The 19,655-nt window shown below is 46.0% G+C and overlaps 1 protein-coding gene across 1 annotated transcript; it reads left to right on the top strand.

Moving 5' to 3' along the window:
* The first annotated feature begins 16,680 nt into the window (after positions 1 to 16,680).
* RNF26 (ring finger protein 26) lies at positions 16,681 to 19,655 on the top strand. The gene has a single exon (XM_081282173.1). The coding sequence runs from the start codon at positions 17,460 to 17,462 to the stop codon at positions 18,759 to 18,761; it is 1,302 nt and encodes a 433-aa protein (XP_081138299.1). The 5' UTR covers positions 16,681 to 17,459; the 3' UTR covers positions 18,762 to 19,655.

Raw genomic sequence — 19,655 nt, 5'->3', positions numbered from 1 at the left:
CTACTCCGGAGGTCCAGCCGGCGGCGCCTGGGGGCGGAGCATCCGGCTGCGCGCACCAACCCAAACATTACCATAAATGCTCAGGCTGCAGCCTCGGGCCGCGCCGGGCTTGGCGGGGTTGGGGGGGCGGCCTGGGGGCCCTCCCGGAGCCCTTTATCCGGTCCTTTGGCCCATCCCTGTGCGGCCGTCAGAGGTGATTCAATCTGTCCTGTCACCCCCTCTCCAAAGTGGGGTGGGTGCGGGGGAGGCCGGGAGAGAACTATCTGGATGGGCAGTGGGCTGTGATCCCAGGTCAGAGTCTCCAGGCAGGATTTCAACATCCGCGCAGAGTTGAGGGCTCTGCGGGACCCACTCCTCTCAGGAGTGATTTCTTGGGTCTCAGTACTCTGACCTCTGAACCCTAGATCCTCTCTTATTTCCCGGTGCCCGACCTAAACTTGGAGAGTGAGGAATGATGGGGGCGGGCCAGGATGCTGGGAGTTTACACCTCTCCCCTTCTGGGAAGTTCACATCCGGTCCCCAAAATACCACCACGCAGGGAGAGGAATGTCCCCAGAGGGCTGTTTAAGTTTGACTTTGAGTTGTCCCTGAGAAAAGGCCAGCTGATGTACAGTTGGGGAAGCTGTGGGAAACCTGGGAGTGCCATACTCTGGGTCCCCTGGTCCTATCCTCTCTGAAGAATACTTGTGCATTTCTTTTGACCTTAGCTTTAAGCCAGGAGATCGCATTGGAGGAGGTGGGGGGGGGGGGGGTCTGGAAGCCCCCATGTAACTGCCCAGGCTCTGGCCTGCTCTCTCCCTGGACCTGGCACCCCAGTGGCTGGGGCCCTCTAGGGAATATGAAAAGTGGAGGGGACACAGGATCTGGACACAACGGTGGCTGTACTCTCTCACTGGCACCATCCCTTCACATGCCTGTCACATTGGAAACTGCTCCATCAACTATGGTCTCAAACAGCATGAAAGAACTGATGGTTTTGCTACCAACTTAATGGGTCTCTTGTAAGTAAACTCACTGGGACTCTTCAGAGGGAACGCAGCAGTGCGCTGACCCAAGGAAAGAAACTATGCATATCTCAGGGCCTATCTCATCTTTGCAGCATGCTTTACAGCTTAGACCTGTTCCTTAGGGTCATTTTCATGACCAGTACTTTATCTTGCTATTTACAACAAAAAATGAGGAAATGGGAAACACAAAGAGTTACGTACCTCGCTGATCATGGTGGTGAATGTCTGTAATCCCAGAGACTCAGGAGGCTGAGGCAGGAGGATTACAAGTTCCAAGCCAGCCTTAACAATTTAGCAATGCCGGACTGGAGATGTGGTTCAAGCGGTGGGGTGCTCCCCTGGCATGCGTGCAGCCCGGGTTTGATCCTTGGCACCACATGCAAGCAAAGATGTTGTGTCCGCCAAAAAAAACTAAAAAATAAAATATTGGAATTCATTCTCTCTCTCTCTCTCTCTCTCAAAAAAATAAATAAATAAATAAATAAATAAATAAATAAAAAATAACAATTTAGCAATGCCCTAAGTGACTTACTGACACTCTCCTGTCTCAATAAAAAATAAAAAGGGTTGAGGATGTAGCTCAGAGATAAAGTGCCACTGGGTTCAATCTCCCCAATACAAAAGAAAGAGAGAGAGTTACATGACCTAAAGTTACATAGGCAGTGAGTGATGGAATTGCATTTTAAAAGTTATAGTTAGGCTGGGGTGTAGCTACAAAGCTCTAGGTGCAATCATAGCACTTAAAATGCACATAACACAGAATTTACAATTTTAAGCATCTTTAAGAGTACAATTCAGTAGTATTAAGTACATTCACTGTGTTGTACAACTATCTCTACTATCTAGTTTCAGATTTTTTTTGAGGGGGGGTACTGGGGTGGTGGAACCCTGGCCTCCATCATACTAAGTATGTGCTCTATCCCTGAGTGACACCCCAGCCCCAGAACTTTTTCATCACCCCAAGGAACTTAAATTTGAAGGAAGATTTATCTAGCTCCAAACCCGTGCACTGTGTCTGTAATTTTTATAGCTTGATGAAGAGCTGGATCCTGTGGCATAAACAGGAAGTGCAAAAGGGATTCAGAAAGGGAGTGTTAATGTAGACTTTGGGCTCCCTCCACTAACTAGGAAAGTCTTTTTGGAATGTGGAAGTTTCAATGAGAGGTCAGGTTCAGAGAGAGGAGGAGCGAGGGCTTGACATTCTGGGCAGGGAAAATGGTACAAGTAAAGAAAGAGGGATGGGAGCAGAGAAAGGGAGGGACACTTTCAGTGATGACTGCAGAAATTTCTGTACAGGTGGAGTTTCAGAGAGGCATCAGCCTTCAGAAGATGGAGTTGGCAGGAGGCTCAGGGACTTGTTTTGAATTGAAACCCTCTACTTTTATTTTAATCATGTTTACTTGGAGGCTCCACCAAAATTCTACCCATCTTGACACCACCATTGTGCAGACGGTCGGTGCTCAGTGAAGAGTGGTAAACTAGAAATTCAACAGGACATAGCTGTCACCAGCATGGATCCACAAATTACTGATAGCATGTTGTCCTATCACCTCTGTTTACAGATGTTGCTTGCTTATGAGGTTTAAAGACTGAAGCCCCACAGGCATGGTGGCTTAGGCAGGAGAATCTCAAGTTCAAGGCCAGCTTCAACAATATAGTAAGGCCCTGAGCCACATAGTGAAACCCTGTCTCAAAATAAAAAATAGAAAGGACTTGGGGATGTAGCTCAGTGGTTAAAACGCCCTGAGTTCAACCCCCAGTACTCCCCTGTGCACAGACACACAAAAAGAATGATTCCTCTGATTCCCAGAACCACATGCTTCAACTGTCATCCATGTGACCACAGAGCTGTCACTTCCTGAGAGGACCTCCAAGCGGGTTCCATATGGTTCTGGCATTGTGGTGACACCCTGGATGGATGACCTTGGATTCATTACAATGATAAAAACAAAACAAAACAAAACAAAAGAAAACCACCCAGTGAGGTGGCATACTGATCTCTGGAAATCTCCCTTGTGAAAGCTCTAATGACAGCATGCATGCCACACCCCCATCACCCAGCCTAGTACATACCCAAACCCCAGTCCTGCCAGGGAGAAGGTGCCTTTATAGCATGAACTCCTTTACTCCATTCATTCATTGGCCCTTGAATAAAATGTCCTGCCTGCTCCAGGGACTGTTTGGTCATTTATATACAGTATTGAGCAGAAAAGAGGGTGCATGTGTGTGGGAGCTCCAGCAGAGGAGGCAGAGTTAGGACATGGGGAAGAGCTTGGATCTTAAAATAGGTTAGGCAGTGCTGGGGACATAGCTCAGTGTAAAGTATTTGTGTAGCATGTGAAAGGCCTTGTGTTCAACCTGCAGCACTGCCAAGAAGAAGAAGAAGGAAAGAAGTTAGGCAATAGAGAGCCACTGCAGGTTCTTGAGCAATGACCACATGGTGTGATGAAATTGGGATTTAAGTTTACAATGGTTTCTCGATTTCTTCCCAGCCTGGGAGCGCCCCCTGGTGCCCCTAGTTTTTTTTTAATTAAAAAATTTTATTGATGCATTTAGTGAGAGTCATTGTTACCTGTTCATACATGCACATGATCTAATAATACACTTTGGTCAGTATAATTCTCTGGTGTTTCCCTTCTTCCTCCCCTCCTCCCTCCCTCTGGCCCCTTTCCTCTACTGGTCTCCCTTTGATTTTCAGGAAGTGCCCTGCCCCCCCATAACTTTCTTTCCCTTTTCCTCTCTAGCTTCCACATATGAGAGAAAACATACAACCCTTGACTTTCTGAGTTTGGCTTATTTCATTTATCATAATGGTCTCAAGTTCCATTAGTTTACTTGCCAATGACATAATTTCATTCTCTTTTGTAGCTGAATAAAACTCCATTGTGTATATATACACCATATTTTCTTTATTCATTCATCCACTGACAGACACATAGGCTGGGTACGCATATATCTCCATAGTGTGATGACTTGAATTCTTTTTTTTTTTTTTTTTTTTTAGTTTTCGGCGGACACAACATCTTTGTTTTTTTTATATGGTGCTGAGGATCGAACCCGGGCCGCACGCATGCCAAGCGAGCACGCTACTGCTTGAGCCACATCCTCAGCTCCATGACTTGAATTCTTTAGGATAAATACCAAAGAATGGGATAGCTGGGTTATATGTGATTCCATGCCTAGTCCTTTGAGGAACCTCCATACTGATTTTCATAATGGTTGCACTAGTTCACAATTCCACCAACAGCATGAAAGTTCCCTGCCCCTCTATAATGGCATCCCTAGTTTGAATTGTTCCCTCGTCAGATATGGAATAGGTAGAAAGATAGGGAGCCGATTGAATTGCAAAGCTGGGCTCTTGGAGGTAATGTGTAGATAGAGACCTTTGAGGGTAAAGAGAGATTGCACCATAGAATTTCCTTCTCTCTGTGTCATAATTACTGTGTCTGTTGTGCTTTGGAAACTAGCACAGAAGTCAGGAAAGCTAGGGACTGAAGATGATGATATTAGAAAGGTCCATGTGTTTAAGAAACAGGCACTCTCATTAGGAGGACAGGCAAGTACTATAATGTTATACTACAAAGCACCGAGAACCAGGATGCAAGTATGCACATAGAACAGTTACTTGGAGCCAGGTTCAACGGTATACTCCTGTAATGCCAGAGACTGGGGAGGCTGAGGCAGGAAGATCACATGTTTGAGACCAGCCTCTCAACTTAGCAAGACCCTCAGTAACTTAGTGAGACCCTGTCTCAAATAAAACAAAAAGGACTGGGGTAAAGCATTCCTGGGTTCAGTCCCTAGTACCAAATTAATAACAGCAACAAAAGGGCTAGGGATGTATCCCAGTGCTAAAATGCACCTGGGTTCAATCCTCAATATTAAAACAAAACATCAATTCTCAATATTAAAACAAAAAATATTAAAACAAAAATCCCAGTTACTTGGAATTGTGGGTGTAGCTCCTGGAAGAGTTGACATCTAGCATCATTTGGTTTTTGGTCTTTGGTGATTAGGATTGAACCCAGGGGCACTTACCATTGAACTACATCTCTAGCCCTTTTAACTTAGAGACAGGGTCTTGCTAAATTGTGGAGGCTGCCTGAGCCTTCTGAGTACCTGGGATTACAGGCATTCACCACCATGCCTGGCTCCACCTACCCTCATTTTAAGGGATGAGTTATAGGTAAGGAGCTGGACAGGTGTGGGGTGGGCTTCATAGAGTGTGGCACAGCCTGCTCTGTGCAGGGGACTGTTAGCAGTTAATTCAAATCCCACAAGGGAGGGAAAAGGTTAGTTAGATTAACAAAGCATAATTTTTTTTTCAGTTCTGGGGATTGAAACTAGGGTTGTTTTACCACTGAGCTACCTTCCCAGCCCTTTTTATTTATTTCTTAAAAATTTAAGACAGGGTATAGGCAAATTGCTGTGGCTGGCCTTGAACTCACCTTTCTCCTGCCTCTGCCTCCCCAGTCACTGGGATTACTGGCGTCTGCCACAGCCCTGGAAAATAATGATGAATTATTAATGGCAATAGAGTGTGTATGAATGGTTTTAAGCAGGAGAGCAATCAGAAGCCAGTTTAAATGCATTAGAATTCAGACTCCAGGAGGAACAGAAATAAAGGTCTTCTTTCGAAGATTCCATTTCCCTTGTAAATCCCAAAGGATCAATCCTGTCTGGGAAGGCTGTCTCCTGCACACAAGGTGTGGCTCTCTTTTAACCTTGTTACCCTCATGTGACTGAGTTCCTCTTGGCAGCCTCTCCTTCCCACATCCAGCTTCAAGTGGGACACAACATTTCTCTGAGGTTTCTAAAAATAATCCTTGCATCAGTTCTAGCTATGGAGTACTATGCAGCTGTCAAAAGAATAAGGACAATCTCTGCACTGGAGATGATTGTCAGGAAGTTTTTTTGTTTTCTTTTATTTGCATTTGTGGGAATTAAACTCAGGGCATCCTAAATGTGAGTCAAGTGCTCTCCTGAGACCAACCTACTTCCTACCCCCCCCCCCCGCTTTTAAATATTTTTTAGTTGTCACTGGACCTTTATTTAATTAATTAATTTATATGCAGTGCTGAGAATCGAACCCAGTGCCTCACACATGCTAAGTGAGTGCTCTGTCACTGAGTCACAACCCCAGTCCCCCAGGCCTTTTTAAGTTAAAAAAAATTTTTTTTTCATCAGTACTGAGGACTAAATCCAGGAGCACTCTACAACTGAACTATATCCCCTGTCTTTTATTTTTTTATTTTGAGATGGGTTCTCTCTAAATTTCCAAGGTTGATTTAAAACTTGAGATCCTCCCACTTCAGCTTCCAGAGTTACAGGCGTGCACCACTGTGCTGAGCCAGGAGATATTTTTCAATTAAAAAATTAGAGCTAGGGCTGGGGATGTGGCTCAAGCGGTAGCGCGCTCGCCTGGCATGCGTGCGGCCCGGGTTCGATTCTCAGTACCACATACCAACAAAGATGTTGTGTCCACCGAGAACTAAAAAATAAATATTAAAAATTCTCTCTCTCTCTCTCTCTCTCTCTCTCCCTCTCTCACTCTATCTTTAAAAAAAAAAAATTAGAGCTAGGTCTAGGGCTGGGGCTCAGTGGTAGAGCGCTCACCTAGCATGTGTGGGGCCCTGGGTTCAATCCTTAGCACCACATAAAAATAAACAAATAAAATAAAGATATACCTTTGTGTAAGAAATGGATATTTCACTGGGCCTGGTGGTTTGATTTGTAACCCCAGCTACTCAGGTGGCTGAGGCAGAAAGATTCTAAGTTTCAGTCCAGCCTGGGTAATATCAAGGCCCTGTTTGGGAAGATGTGGGGAAAAGGCACACTTATACATTGCTGGTGGGACTGCAAATTGGTGTAATCAATATGGAAAGCAGTATGGAAATTTCTTGGAAAATTGGGAATGGAACCACCATTTGATCGAGCTATCCCTCTCCTCAGTCTATACCCAAAGGACATAAAAACAGCATACTACAGGGACACAGCCACATCAATGTTTGTAGCAGCACAATTCACAATAGCTAAACTGTGGAGCCAACCTAGATGCCCTTCAGTAGATGAATGAATTTTTAAAATGTGGCATATATACACAATGGAATATTACTCAGCAATAAAAGAGAATAAAATCATGGCATTTGCAGGTAAATGGATGGAGTTAGAGAAGATAATGCTAAGTGAAGTTAGTCAATCCCCCAAAACCCAAATGCCAAATGTTTTCTCTGATATAAGGAGGCTGATTCATAGTGGAATAGGGAGGGGGAGCGTGGGAAGAATAGACCAACTCTAGATAGGGCAGAGGGGTTGGAGGGGAAGAGAGGAGGCATGGGGTTAGAAATGATGGTGGAATGTGATGGTCATTATTATCCAAAGTACATGTATGAAGACATGAATTGGTATGAGTATACTTTGTATACAACCAGAGATATGAAAAATTGTGCTCTATTTGTGTAATAAGAGTTATAATGCATTCCGCTGTCATATATAAATAAAAAATTAATTTAAAAAAAAAAAAGGCAGGAGATGTAGCTCAGCTGTAGAGGGCTTCCCTCAAATGCATGAAGCCTTATATTCTGTCCCCAATAGTGGCGGGTTTTGTGGGGGTGGTGAAAATTGGCCAAAGTCTTTAGCAGACAACTTAGCAAAAAAGATATATAGATAGCAAATAAGTCTGTGAAAAGATGCTCCAGCGGTGGGGATGTGGCTCAAGCGGTAACACGCTTGCCTGGCATGTGCGGGGCACTGGGTTGGATCCTTAGTACCACATAAAAATAAATAAATAAATAAAGATGTTGTGTCCGCCGAAAACTAAACAATTAAAAAAAAAAAAAGATGCTCCAGTCAGGTGCAGCCTGAGGTGGGAGAATGGAGTCTAAGAGTCCTAGGCAGCCTGGGCAACATAGCAGGACTCTAAAATTAATTAACTAGCTAATTAATTAATTAATTAAAAGATGCTTTACATCATATGCCATCAGGAAAATGTACATTAAACAAATATGAGATACACTGTGTACCTATGAGAATGTCCAGAATCCAAAGTACCACCACCACTCAGAAAGCAACTCTTTTTTGTTTTGGAACTGGGATTGAACCCAGAGGCACTTAACCACTGAGCGACATCGAGACATCTCTAGCTCCTTCCCCCCTCCCTTTTAAAAAATATTTTTTCAGTTGTAATTGGACACAATGCCTTTATTTTATTTATTTATCTTTGTGTGGTGCTGAGGCTTGAACCCAGTGCCTTGTACATACTAGGCGAGCGCTCTACTGCTGAGCCACAACCCCAGCACCCCCTAGCCCTTTTTAAAATATTTTATTTCGAGACAGGGTCTCACTGAATTGCTTAGGGCCTCGCTAAATTGCTGAGGCTGGGATTGAATTGGTGATCCTCCTGCCTCAGCCTCCCTAGCCACTAGGATTACAGGCGTGCTCCATAAGAGCTCTTGCAAGGCTAGCGGGAATACAAAAAGACACAGCCACTGTGACAGTTTGATAGTTTCTTACACTTCCAACAACGCTTGTGTTCCTTTGGTATTTACCCAAATGAGTTGAAAACGTGTCTACTCAGGACCCCTCCCAGGGGCACATGCCCTCCAGTCTCTGCCACTGTGTGCCTGTCACACTTCAGGCAGTCCTGCCCTAACTGCTGGACAGGGTACTGCTGTCCCTGAAGAAGGAGTTTCAGGCCAATGGTGACAGTGTGCAGCCCTCCCAGGGTGTTCTAGTGTCCAGTGGGTGGGGCAGGGCCACATCCCTGGATTCATTGCCACATGGCTACCCTAACTGAGCAATCAATATTGATTGCCACTTGATTTTTTTAAAATTTATATTTCTATTTAAAAAAATTTTTAGTTACACATGGGCACAATATCTTTATTTTGTTTATTTATTTTTATGTGGTGCTGAGGATCGAACCCAGGGTCTCACATGTGAGAGGCGAGTGCTCTACCGCTGAGCCACAACCCCAGCTCCAATTGCCACTTTATTTTTAAAAAGTAAAATAACCAAACTTAGTTTTTTTTTATGTTATGCTTTTTTTTTTTTTTTTTGGTCTGGGGATTTAACCCAGGGGTGCTTAACCACGGAGCTATATCCCCAACCCTTTTTATTTTTCATTTTATTTTGAGACAGAGTCTCACTAAGTAGCTGAGGGTCTCATTAAGTTGCTGAGACTTGCCACAGACTTGTGATCCTCCTGACTCAGCCTCTGGGATTATAGGTGTGTGCTACTACACCTGGCTATAGTTTGGTTTTGAAATGGGGTCTTGCTGGGCTTCCAGGCTGGTCTCAAGCAATCCTCCTATCTCAGCAGAGGCAGATGCTTATTAGACTTTTGTCAATATTATTTACAATAAGCAACAGCCCATTTTGAATAGCTGCAGGTAATGCACATTCAAGAGTAATTTCTTTGTCCACTTGAAACCATTATTTGCTCCTTATTTGCCACTCTTCTTGTCTTGCTTCACTCTTCTTGCTTTAGTTTCTTTTCTTTTTTGATACCAGAAATTAAACCTTTTATCTTGAGACAGGGTCTCACTGAGTTGCTTAGGCTGAGCCTAGCTTGAACTCGAGATCTTCCTGCCTCAGCCTCCTGAGCTGCTGGGATTACAGGTGTGCACCACCACTCCTAGCTTGCTTTAGTTTCTTGTCTAAATAAATCTACTTGTTTTAGCAACATGTAGCCAGCATTCCATCATGTATCCAAGAGAGCTGTAAAGTCAAATTTGATATGGATTTTTTCCAAGATGTTTCATTTTGAGCTGTTCCTGAACATTCCATTATAATCTTTTTATTAACCAAAGAATGTTAACAATATCAGCACAGTTAGGCTGGGTTTCCTGACAAGTTCAACTATGTGCTATAGAGGACACATGGCCCCCAAAATGCTTCTGGATATTGGCTAAGATTCTGACTTGTTCACCTTAACTATTTATTTATAGTTCTGGGGATTGAATTCAGGGACTCATGTATTCTAGGCAAGTGTTATACCATTGAACTCTACCCCAGCACTTTTTTTTAATATTTATTTTTTAGTTTTCGACGGACACAACATCTTTGTTTGTATGTGGTGCTGAGGATTGAACCAGGGCCGCATGCATGCCAGGCAAGCACGCTACAGCTGAGCCACATCCCCAGCCCAACCCCAGCACTTTTTAAATTTTATTTTGAGACAGGGTCTTGCTAAGTTGCCAAGGCTGGACTCAAACTTGTGATCTTCCTGCTCAGTCTTCCCATAGTTTTCCAAGCAGCTGGGGTGACAAGTGTGTGCTATCATGCCTGGCTACCTTTATCTTTATTAACCACATCAGTGCCATTACCATAGAATTTCCCTTGATAATCTTTTAAAGCAATGCTTAAAATCAATAGTAGCTTCCCCAAAATCCTTCCTTTGAGTCAAACAGTTAAATACACATGCCTGTTTCATTTAGACCTACATAGGTATTGAAAGGGTAAAAGAAACTGAAGTTAAAATGTAAAGGACCAGGTATTGTAGAGTTTCTAAGCTGCAAAGCCAGAGTTAAAATGTAAAGGACCAGGTATTGTTAAGTTTCTAAGCTACACTCAAAGCCTGAAATTCCTGTAGCTGTTAAGACAATTGCCGGGACTGCCCATTAGATATGTGTAGGAATTCCCCCTGACCACTTAGTTGCTTAACAACTTGGGCCCAGTGCAGCTCAGCACGTAGGCACCTCAGGGCCTAAACCAATCAGTTTGAATGTATACCCCGCTTTAGGACTGACCTATCACCCCCGTCCGACCTGTTCCCGCCAATGAATGTACTAATCATGTTTGAGAGTTGTTGTTCGATTTTCCCGAGCCTCATAACGATTTGCTCTGATGTATGCAAAGCCCCCCCCCCCAAAAAGTGTACTTAAGCACTGCTTAACCCCTGCTCGGGGCTCTTGGCCGCTCTCCCTTCTTGAGTGAGCACGGAGCCCCAGGGCGCTGGATCTGCAATAAACCCCCTTTTGCTGTTGCATGAGTCGGTCTCTTGGAGGTCTCTTCCTCCGTCGTTCGCCGGTCCCTTACATTATGAATTTTAAAATAAATAGGAATTAATATTACAAAATATTCCTCAGCTACTATTAAAACACTATATTAATTTCTGAAGTACTTCTGGAGCCACAAACTGAGACAGGAAGAACAACAGTGAGAAAGATTTGACCAGTTAATTAATTTCTCTCTCTTTCATCATGGGGATTGAGCCCAGGAGTATTTTACCACCATGCTACATCCCCAGTCCTTTTTATTATTTATTTTCAGACAGGGTCTTCCCCCCTACTGGGAACTGAACCCTGGGACACTCTATCACTGAGCTATATCCCCAGCTCTCTCTTTTTTTTTTTTTTCAAAGGAGAGAGAGAGAGAATCTTTTTTGTAGATGGACTAGGCAAGTGCTCTACCTCTGAGCCACAATCCCAGCCCCCCATCTCTTTTTATATTTAAATGTTTTTCATAGTATGGCTAATTTTATTAAGGGATACATTTCCTTACACACACATTTACCCCATACTTTGTTATGTGACCTCATAGATTCCTTTATGTGCTTGTTCCCACCCCTCAACTTTTGGATAAGCATGAAATTTGCTTAGGGCAATGGAATGTTATTGGGAAAAATATGGAATGCTTCACAAATTGTGTGTCATTCTTGCTCAGGGGCCATGCAAATCTTCTCTGTGTTGTCCCAATTTTAGTATATGTGCTGCCAAAGTGAGCACTTTATGTTTAATTTTGAGACTGGGTCTTGCTAAGTTGATAAGGCTGGCCTTGCTGGCCTTGAACATGTCATCCTCCTCCTCAGTTTCCTGAGTTGCTCAGATTACAGGTGTGTGCCATCACACCAGACAGTTTTATCTATTTTCTTACCTAATTACTTCTGATCTCTTAAAATATTCTTGGTACAACCTACTGACCTTTATGGCATTTGGAATCAGTGACATCGTGTTTCTAGGACATGGCTTCTGAGATGTGTGGAAGCGCTTCTCTGGGCCTGAACCATGTTATTACCAGAGATGATGTTTTTAGAGTCACAGGCTCTTCTGTATCAGTGCCTAGTACTGGGTCCTGATCCACAGAGGAAGCCATGTGTTCTAATTTTTTTTTTTGCACTGGGGATTAAACCCAGGGGTGCTTTACCACTGGGCCACATCCCCACCCCTCCCTTTTTATTTTTTATTTTGAGACAGAGTCTCACTAAGACACTGAGAGTCTCATTAAATTCCTGAGGCTGGCCTTGAACTTGTGATCCTCCTGCCTCAGCCTCCTGAGCCACTGAGATTGTGGGTGTGCACCACCGCTTCCAGCAGTCTTGTGTTCTTTTATGAAGACATTTTTAGTATGTTTGTGATCTGTGGGGTCCTCTAAAGCTTGGGTGCTACTGGAAGGATTCAGTATGGAAGGGGCCAGAATGAAAGTGTTCCTGTGAATGTACCTTTATAATATAGTTTTGACTTCGGGATCCTGAAAAATATCTGAATAATTTAAGAACAAAATTAAATTAAAAAACAATTCAACTCTAAAACCACTCCAGTAATATAGATTTTTACTGGAGGGACGGTGAAGCACAAAACTCCTAAATTAGACATTCTTTCCTGGCTTACCCAATCGCTTAACCTTCACCTGGCTGGGCACAAATCAGGAGCCACTCAAGCAGGAACAAACTTTATTTCCAACCTCATGCGAAGGCCACCCATGCGGCCCTGCCAGGCACACCACACCAACCAGAACTCCCTCACCCTCCCCGGGGCTCAGCCAGAACTCAAGGGGAACTGTGGGAAAACTCCAAAGTAGTGGGCACCTGAGCTGCCCTATTGCCAGACAGCAGGGGTCTATATACAATTGAATACACAACCTGTTTCAATCCAGCATCATCCAGTCACAGCAATTATACACAGCTTAACTTAATTATCATCATCTTAATGGCTCGCTGGCTCACCTCAACCATTACTTCTGGCAAAATGCCAGGGGCCATTCGGACTCGGCTATGGCTCTCAACATTCACCCCCTCATAACCTCTAAAAATCTCAGTTGGGCATGGTTGCATGCCGCAGTCTTGGCTGGGCACAGAATCACGAGCCACCACACAGCTTTGTAGATTCAAACAGCAATTCTTTATTCCCGAACTCACACCGGCCTCCACACACGTTCTCGGGCAATCCCAGTTCTCCTGCCCAATTCACCTACTCCACGAGGCTTCCTTCCCAAAATACTCTCTGAATCTCACGAGAACTCAAAAGGAGCTCAGGTAGCAGGAACGCCCTATTTCCAGCAGCAATAATCCTCAACCTCCAACTTCCCTAAAATCCCTATTGTCTTAAACTGGGAACGCCCTAAACCCAAGGACCGGGATACTATACTTCCTCAAACTGCAGGATACACCCTAATCCTGGATCCACCCTCGTCCTTGAGTAGGGTCATCTTTCTCAAACACACATGCAATGTCAACAGCGAAATTCCAAGGCAAGTCCATTTAACATGGGGTACGCTGGCAAGGAAATTTCGATGCGTCATTCCTACTTGGTAATGGCCCTCAGCAGTTGCACACACCTAAAACCACAGCAACTTGGGAGGCTGAGGCAGGAAGATGGAAAGTTCAAGGCCAGCCTGGGCAATTTAGCAAGACCTGTTCTCACAACAAAATTAAAAGGGCTGAGGGCCTCTGGATTCAATTTCTAATACCACAGGGGTGGCATGGGGTGGTGATGCCTTCTCTAGCCCCAGCTGGAATCTTTCACCAAGCAAAACAAAAGCCCTGTAGCTAGGACAGTAGATAACCCACTAGTACTGAACAGGGCCTCAGTTCACCCCACTGCATCTTCCCTTACAAAATCCTGCAAGGATAGCACTTCTAGGCATTCAATTTTCTCAAGATCTGGTTTATGGATTTCTGGGACTCCCACTGGCAAGCAATTTGAACTTCCTCCCTGAGTCAGTTCCAGTCTTTGTCATTGTCCCCAGCTGGGTTTCCTGAAGGGCAAGGGCTGTGGCCAATTACGGGTGTTTGGATTAGTTAGTCTCAGGTCACTCAAAGGGGAGGTTTTGTTCCCAAACTAATGGAAATCCTCTCTTAGAGGATCCTGCCAATTCTGAGATATTTAGGTGATTCTTCGTAAGGAAAGCTGACTGGTTAATTGTGTATGATGTAGGCACCACAACTTTGCCAAGTTTGATTTTTGGACAAATGGAGTGTGAATCACTAAAACCGGATTTTGAGATGGGATTAGATTCCTTGCTTCTCCAATTTTCTTCTGGGTTCTTGTCTTGCAAATTTGAAAAATGAAATCCACAGACAATAATGGAAGGGAAGAGTAAACAGAATAGGATTTATTTAAGTGAGAAGAGTTGGAGTACTAGAGATGTGGGAGAGGGCCAGATAGCAGGAAAACCCATTCTGGTGTGCTGGCTCAGGGGCTTACATGGTTTGGGGTATGAGAATTGATGGAAATTTTATGTTAAATAAACATTGAAAAGCATTGGCTGGGGCTGGGGATGTGGCTCAAGCGGTAGCGCGCTCGCCTGGCATGCGTGCGGTCCGGGTTCCATCCTGAGCACCACATACAAATAAAGATGTTGTGTCTGCCGAAAACTAAAAAATAAATATTAAAAAAATTCTCTCTCTTAAAATAAAAATTAAAAAAAAAAAGCATTGGCTGCTTCCTTTAGCCTGAGTTTTAATCCTTTCTGTAACTCCCATCTGCGTTCACTCCCACCTTCCATTTTCTTGCTTCTCTGGGCCCAAGGAGTTGGCTGGGGTGTTCCCACAGATGAACCTCATCATAGACTTTTACATTTGAAATAGGCCTTGATGGTGCCCATTAGTATTTCTTCCAGTTAGTTAGCCTCCTGCTGTAGTCTCTGCCTTTGAATAAGACCTTAATTGAGACCCATTGCTTGACCACTACCTATTCTTTTTCAGCACTAGTAGGATGTCCAGGAGTGTGTCCAGGAAGCAATTGGAACCTGAAGTTTGCAGGACAGGTTCAGGCTGAAGGCACAGATTTAGAAATGATGTGGAGGGGAGAGGAGGCTATGATGGAAACCAAGGTCAAGCATGGAGGAAGTGGTCAGTTCTGTCAAGTGCTGCAGGACATTTGATTAAGAGCAAAATAGTAGGGCTGGGGTTCTAGTTCAGTGGTAGAGTGCCTGCTTTACACGTATGAGGCACTGAGTTTGATCCTCAGCAACACATTAAAAAATCCCACATAGATAAAACGATAAAATATGAAATTGTATCCATCTACAACTAAAAAAAAAAAAAAAAAGAGCAAAACAGTGTTCCTGGGACAAGTAAGATCCCTGAAGAATGAAGAAACAAGACACGGTGGGTGGAGCAGGCCTGTAACAACAGCAACTCAGGAAGCTGAGGCAGGAGGATGGCAAGTTCAAAGCCAGCAAATTAGTGAGGCCCTAAGCAACTCAGCAAGACCCTTTCTCTAAATAAAATACAAAAAAAGGGGGCTGAAGATGTGGCTCATTGGTTAAGTGCCCCTGGGTTTAATCCCTGGTACCAAAAAGCAAGCAAACAAACCAAAAACCAACCCTGAAGAGGAGGATAGGATTGGTGGGATAGAGTAGCTCAAAAGTGGGGTGCTTATATTCCCCAAGACCTGAAATTGGGGAAAGTACATAGTATGACAATAAAAACTACACCAGCAACAATAACCCCCACACCAAACCATGAATGGGCAGGGGAATAAAATGAATTTTCATGTTTTTTGTTTAGATAAATTAACATTTTATGTTCACAGATTGGATTGGGCTAGAGTTAAAAATACACTATTTAGTATAATCAAGTAACAAAATTGAGGAGTTGGAGTCTAATGTTTAAAGAAAAAGAGGGGAAATCACAAGAGAATTATCTTGAATTGGTGCCTAACCAGTGTGTGTGTGGGGGGGGGGGGGCTGGGGGGGGGGGAGTGCCTGGAAAATGGAATTGTAGAGACTGCAGTCCTTGCTCTGTACCACAGTGTAACCTCTACTGTGTCCCCAGTGCCTTAGTAAAGGTCTGCTGCACACCTTAACTTTGTATCAGCTTTGGGGAATGAAGGACTCCGAAAGACTGGGGTATTCAGGGTGGGGTGAAGGGGAACACTTTTAGGAACCCAAGTCAGAGAGGAGATGGAGAATTCAATTCAAGTAGGAAATTAGAGTAAAGTTGGTAAGTTACCCAAGTGTCCTTGGAGTTAGTGGAAAATACCAGGATTCCCGATATATTTGGAATATGGTTTCGAATATATTTCGAGTACGCATTTGAGCATTAAAGGACCACTTCCTAAGGAACCTGGAGCTTCCCAGGCGCAGATTCAACAACAGCGTGTAAAAGTAGACAATAGGGGCCGGGATAGGAAGCTGAGCTGCTTCTTTTTTCACAAGGACATCTACAGAGGACATTGGAAAACCTGATGAGAAAATTTGGAATAGCAATCTTGGAATCTCCTGGAACAATGTTTCCTCTTGTCTTATGAATAAATAAGACGACGAGGCAGTGGGTATGAGCGGGATGCGGAGACGATGCTACCCCAGAGCCCAGCCCGGAGGAGACGACCTACGACTTGAGCCTAAAGAGCCCACTCTCCAACTCCGGGAAGAAGAAAAACAACCAAATGTAGCCTCATTCCAGGCCGGACCTTTTAGTGGGCGGGGCTGGAAGGGCGTATTCCGACACTTTCCGTCAATGGACCAATCATCACCTCAAAGGGGCGGGGATGTTAGTAGGTCTCCGCCCCTCTTTTTGGAACGCACAACAGTTTGGGCGCCCTTCAAACGGACCAATGAACGCTCGACATTCCTGGCTTGGACCCTCACCGATTGGCCGGATATAGTCCTCCCTCCCTCCTTGTCACGCCTCTTGTCCCACCCCTTCGCACACAAGATGGCTGCGCCCAGCGAAGTAGAGGCCGCGCTCGGGGTTTGCTGAGGCCGGCTCCCTCTCCCATTCCCTCTTTGGGCGTCCAGCGCCTGGAGCGGGAGGACGGGGGCCGGGCGGGGCAGGGGCACCTGCGTAGCTGGACCGCGAGACGCGCCCAGCTAGCGCCGCCCCCACCCGGCCCCGGCCCGGCCCGATCCGATCCCATCCCATCGGTTCCCGGTCTCCTCCCGGTCTGACCCACTGCCTGGCGGTGGTACGCCACACCAGGCCTCCAAAGCCGAGGTCTCTCCTCCAGACTGTGCTCACCTTCACTTCAGAGATGTTTGGTTTCTTCCCTCCCAACCAGCCCGCCTTCAAAACCGGGACTCTTGGAGCGGCATCTGGCCCCCTTTCCCTCTATTAAGACTACCCTTCTCTCTAACCCACTTTTTCCTTAGATTTTCGTTCCCCCTGAGTTGGAGACTGCTCACTGCCCTTCCAAATTAATTCCTGATCTCCCAAAATATTGACAACCTTGACAGCGCCCTCAACTGAGGAGCCACTCTTTCATTTGGACTGGCCTCCATATCCCTATCATGGAGGCTGTGTACCTGGTAGTGAATGGGGTGGGCCTGGTGCTGGACGTGCTGACCTTGGTGTTGGATCTCAACTTCCTGCTGGTGTCCTCCCTCCTGGCTTCCCTGGCCTGGCTCCTGGCCTTCATCTACAACCTGCCGCACACGGTACTGACTAGTCTTCTGCACTTGGGCCGTGGTGTCCTGCTTTCACTGCTGGCCTTGATGGAAGCCTTGGTCCGGTTCACCTTTTGGGGCTTGCAGGCCTTGTGTACTCTGCTGTATAGCTGCTGCTCTGGCCTTGAGAGCCTGAAGCTCCTGGGGCACCTGGCATCTCATGGGGCACTACGGAGCCGGGAAATACTGCACAGGGGTATCCTCAATGTGGTCTCCAATGGCCATTCTTTGCTGCGCCAGGCCTGTGACATCTGTACTATTGCTATGAGCCTGGTGGCCTATGTGATCAACAGCCTGGTCAACATCTGCCTCATTGGCACTCAGAACCTCTTCTCCCTGGTGCTGGCCCTCTGGGATACAGTTACAGGCCCTCTGTGGAGGATGACGGATGTAGTGGCTACCTTCCTGGCCCATATTTCCAGCAGTGCTGTGGCCATGGCCATCCTCCTTTGGACCCCCTGCCAACTAGTATTGGAACTGCTGGCCTCAGCTGCCCGACTCCTGGCCAGCTTTGTACTTGTCAATCTCACTGGCCTGGTGTTACTGGCTTGTGTGCTTGCAGTGACAGTGACTGTGTTGCACCCAGACTTCACCCTGAGACTGGTCACCCGAGCACTCAGTCAGCTTCATACCTGGCCATCATACCATCGACTGCGAGAGGATGTTGTGAGGCTGTCTCGCCTTGCCCTGGGCTTGGAGGCCTGGCGCCAAGTATGGAGCCGCAGCCTACAGCTGGCGAGCTGGCCATACCGGGGAGGGGCACCAGGGGCCCCTCAGGGTGGCCCTAGGAGGGTATTTTCAACCAGGACCCAGGGACAGGACACTCTTCCTGAAGCAGGGCCCAGATCAGAGGCAGAAGAGGAGGAGGTCAGTACCATAAGAGTGACACCTGCCCGGGGCCGGGAGAGGCTCAATGAGGAAGAGTCTACAGCTGGGCAAGACCCGTGGAAGTTGCTAAAGGAGCAAGAGGAGCGGAAGAAGTGTGTCATCTGCCAGGACCAGAGCAAGACTGTGCTGCTTCTGCCCTGCAGGCACCTGTGCTTGTGCCAGGCTTGCACTGAAATCCTGATGCGCCACCCCGTCTACCACCGAAACTGCCCGCTTTGCCGCCGCGGTATCCTGCAGACCCTAAATGTCTACCTCTGAAGACTCCCTCCCTGCCTGTCTACTCTCCACGCTCCACACAGGCACCTGCTCTGGGACAGAATTAACACCTCACTGCTGGGTCTTGGCCTGAAATCCTCTGCCCTTTGATTGTCCTGCTAAGCCTCAAGCCATACATCCAGAACATAGAGATGGGACACTATGGAAGTCTTTGATCTGGGGGGGCAGGGCAACATAGCTTCTCTGTACCCAGTTGAGTCCCTTTGATGCTGAGGGTGGTGAGTATGTCACTATGCAAAGGTCCTGAGACTGTGTGCTGTGGGTTCTCCACCCTGCCCAGGCGCACCCACATACCAGCCTCTGGGGCTACCTGTCTCTGCTTCTGGTTTTCCTGTTGGAGATTTGTAGGTACTCCCCCTGCCTCTTTCCCACTTTCCCCCCAGCTTCTGCAGCACAACACATCAGTGTCACTTGGATATTTTGGCAACTCAGGGGCCTTGGAATGATCTTGAACCTTTGTGTTCAACCAGAGCCCCTGTGCCCTGGTAGGTTTGGGGGTGGAATCTCTCAGGTGCCCTTAGAGCCACTTCTGCCTGTCATGATCTTAAGAGGCTCTCTCCCAACCTGATCCAAAAGCTGGGATCAGTTTACCTCTGGGAGGGGTGTGCATCTGCACCTGATCTGGGGACCATGTAACCTCAGGCACCCCAGCTCCACAGGGAGCCTCAGGAGGGATAACCAGATTTCTACTCATTCCCCTTTTATTCCTCACTTTACATAGAAAAAATGGCATTCCTCTTTGTCTCTCCCTGACATTAGGGAGGGCAACTGTGCACATTTCACTAGGGTCCAAACAAAAGGGGCCAGGGCTTAGGGGCATGCAGCTCCCTGAGGGGTCTGTTTGCCCAGTTTCCAATGAATAAAGTTTTCTTGACA

The sequence above is a fragment of the Spermophilus citellus genome (assembly GCF_964194105.1).
Source record: "Spermophilus citellus genome assembly, chromosome: 2".
Taxonomy (NCBI): domain Eukaryota; kingdom Metazoa; phylum Chordata; class Mammalia; order Rodentia; family Sciuridae; genus Spermophilus; species Spermophilus citellus.
Note: the sequence above shows the minus strand (reverse complement) of the source record. Positions and strands in the feature narration are given on the sequence as shown.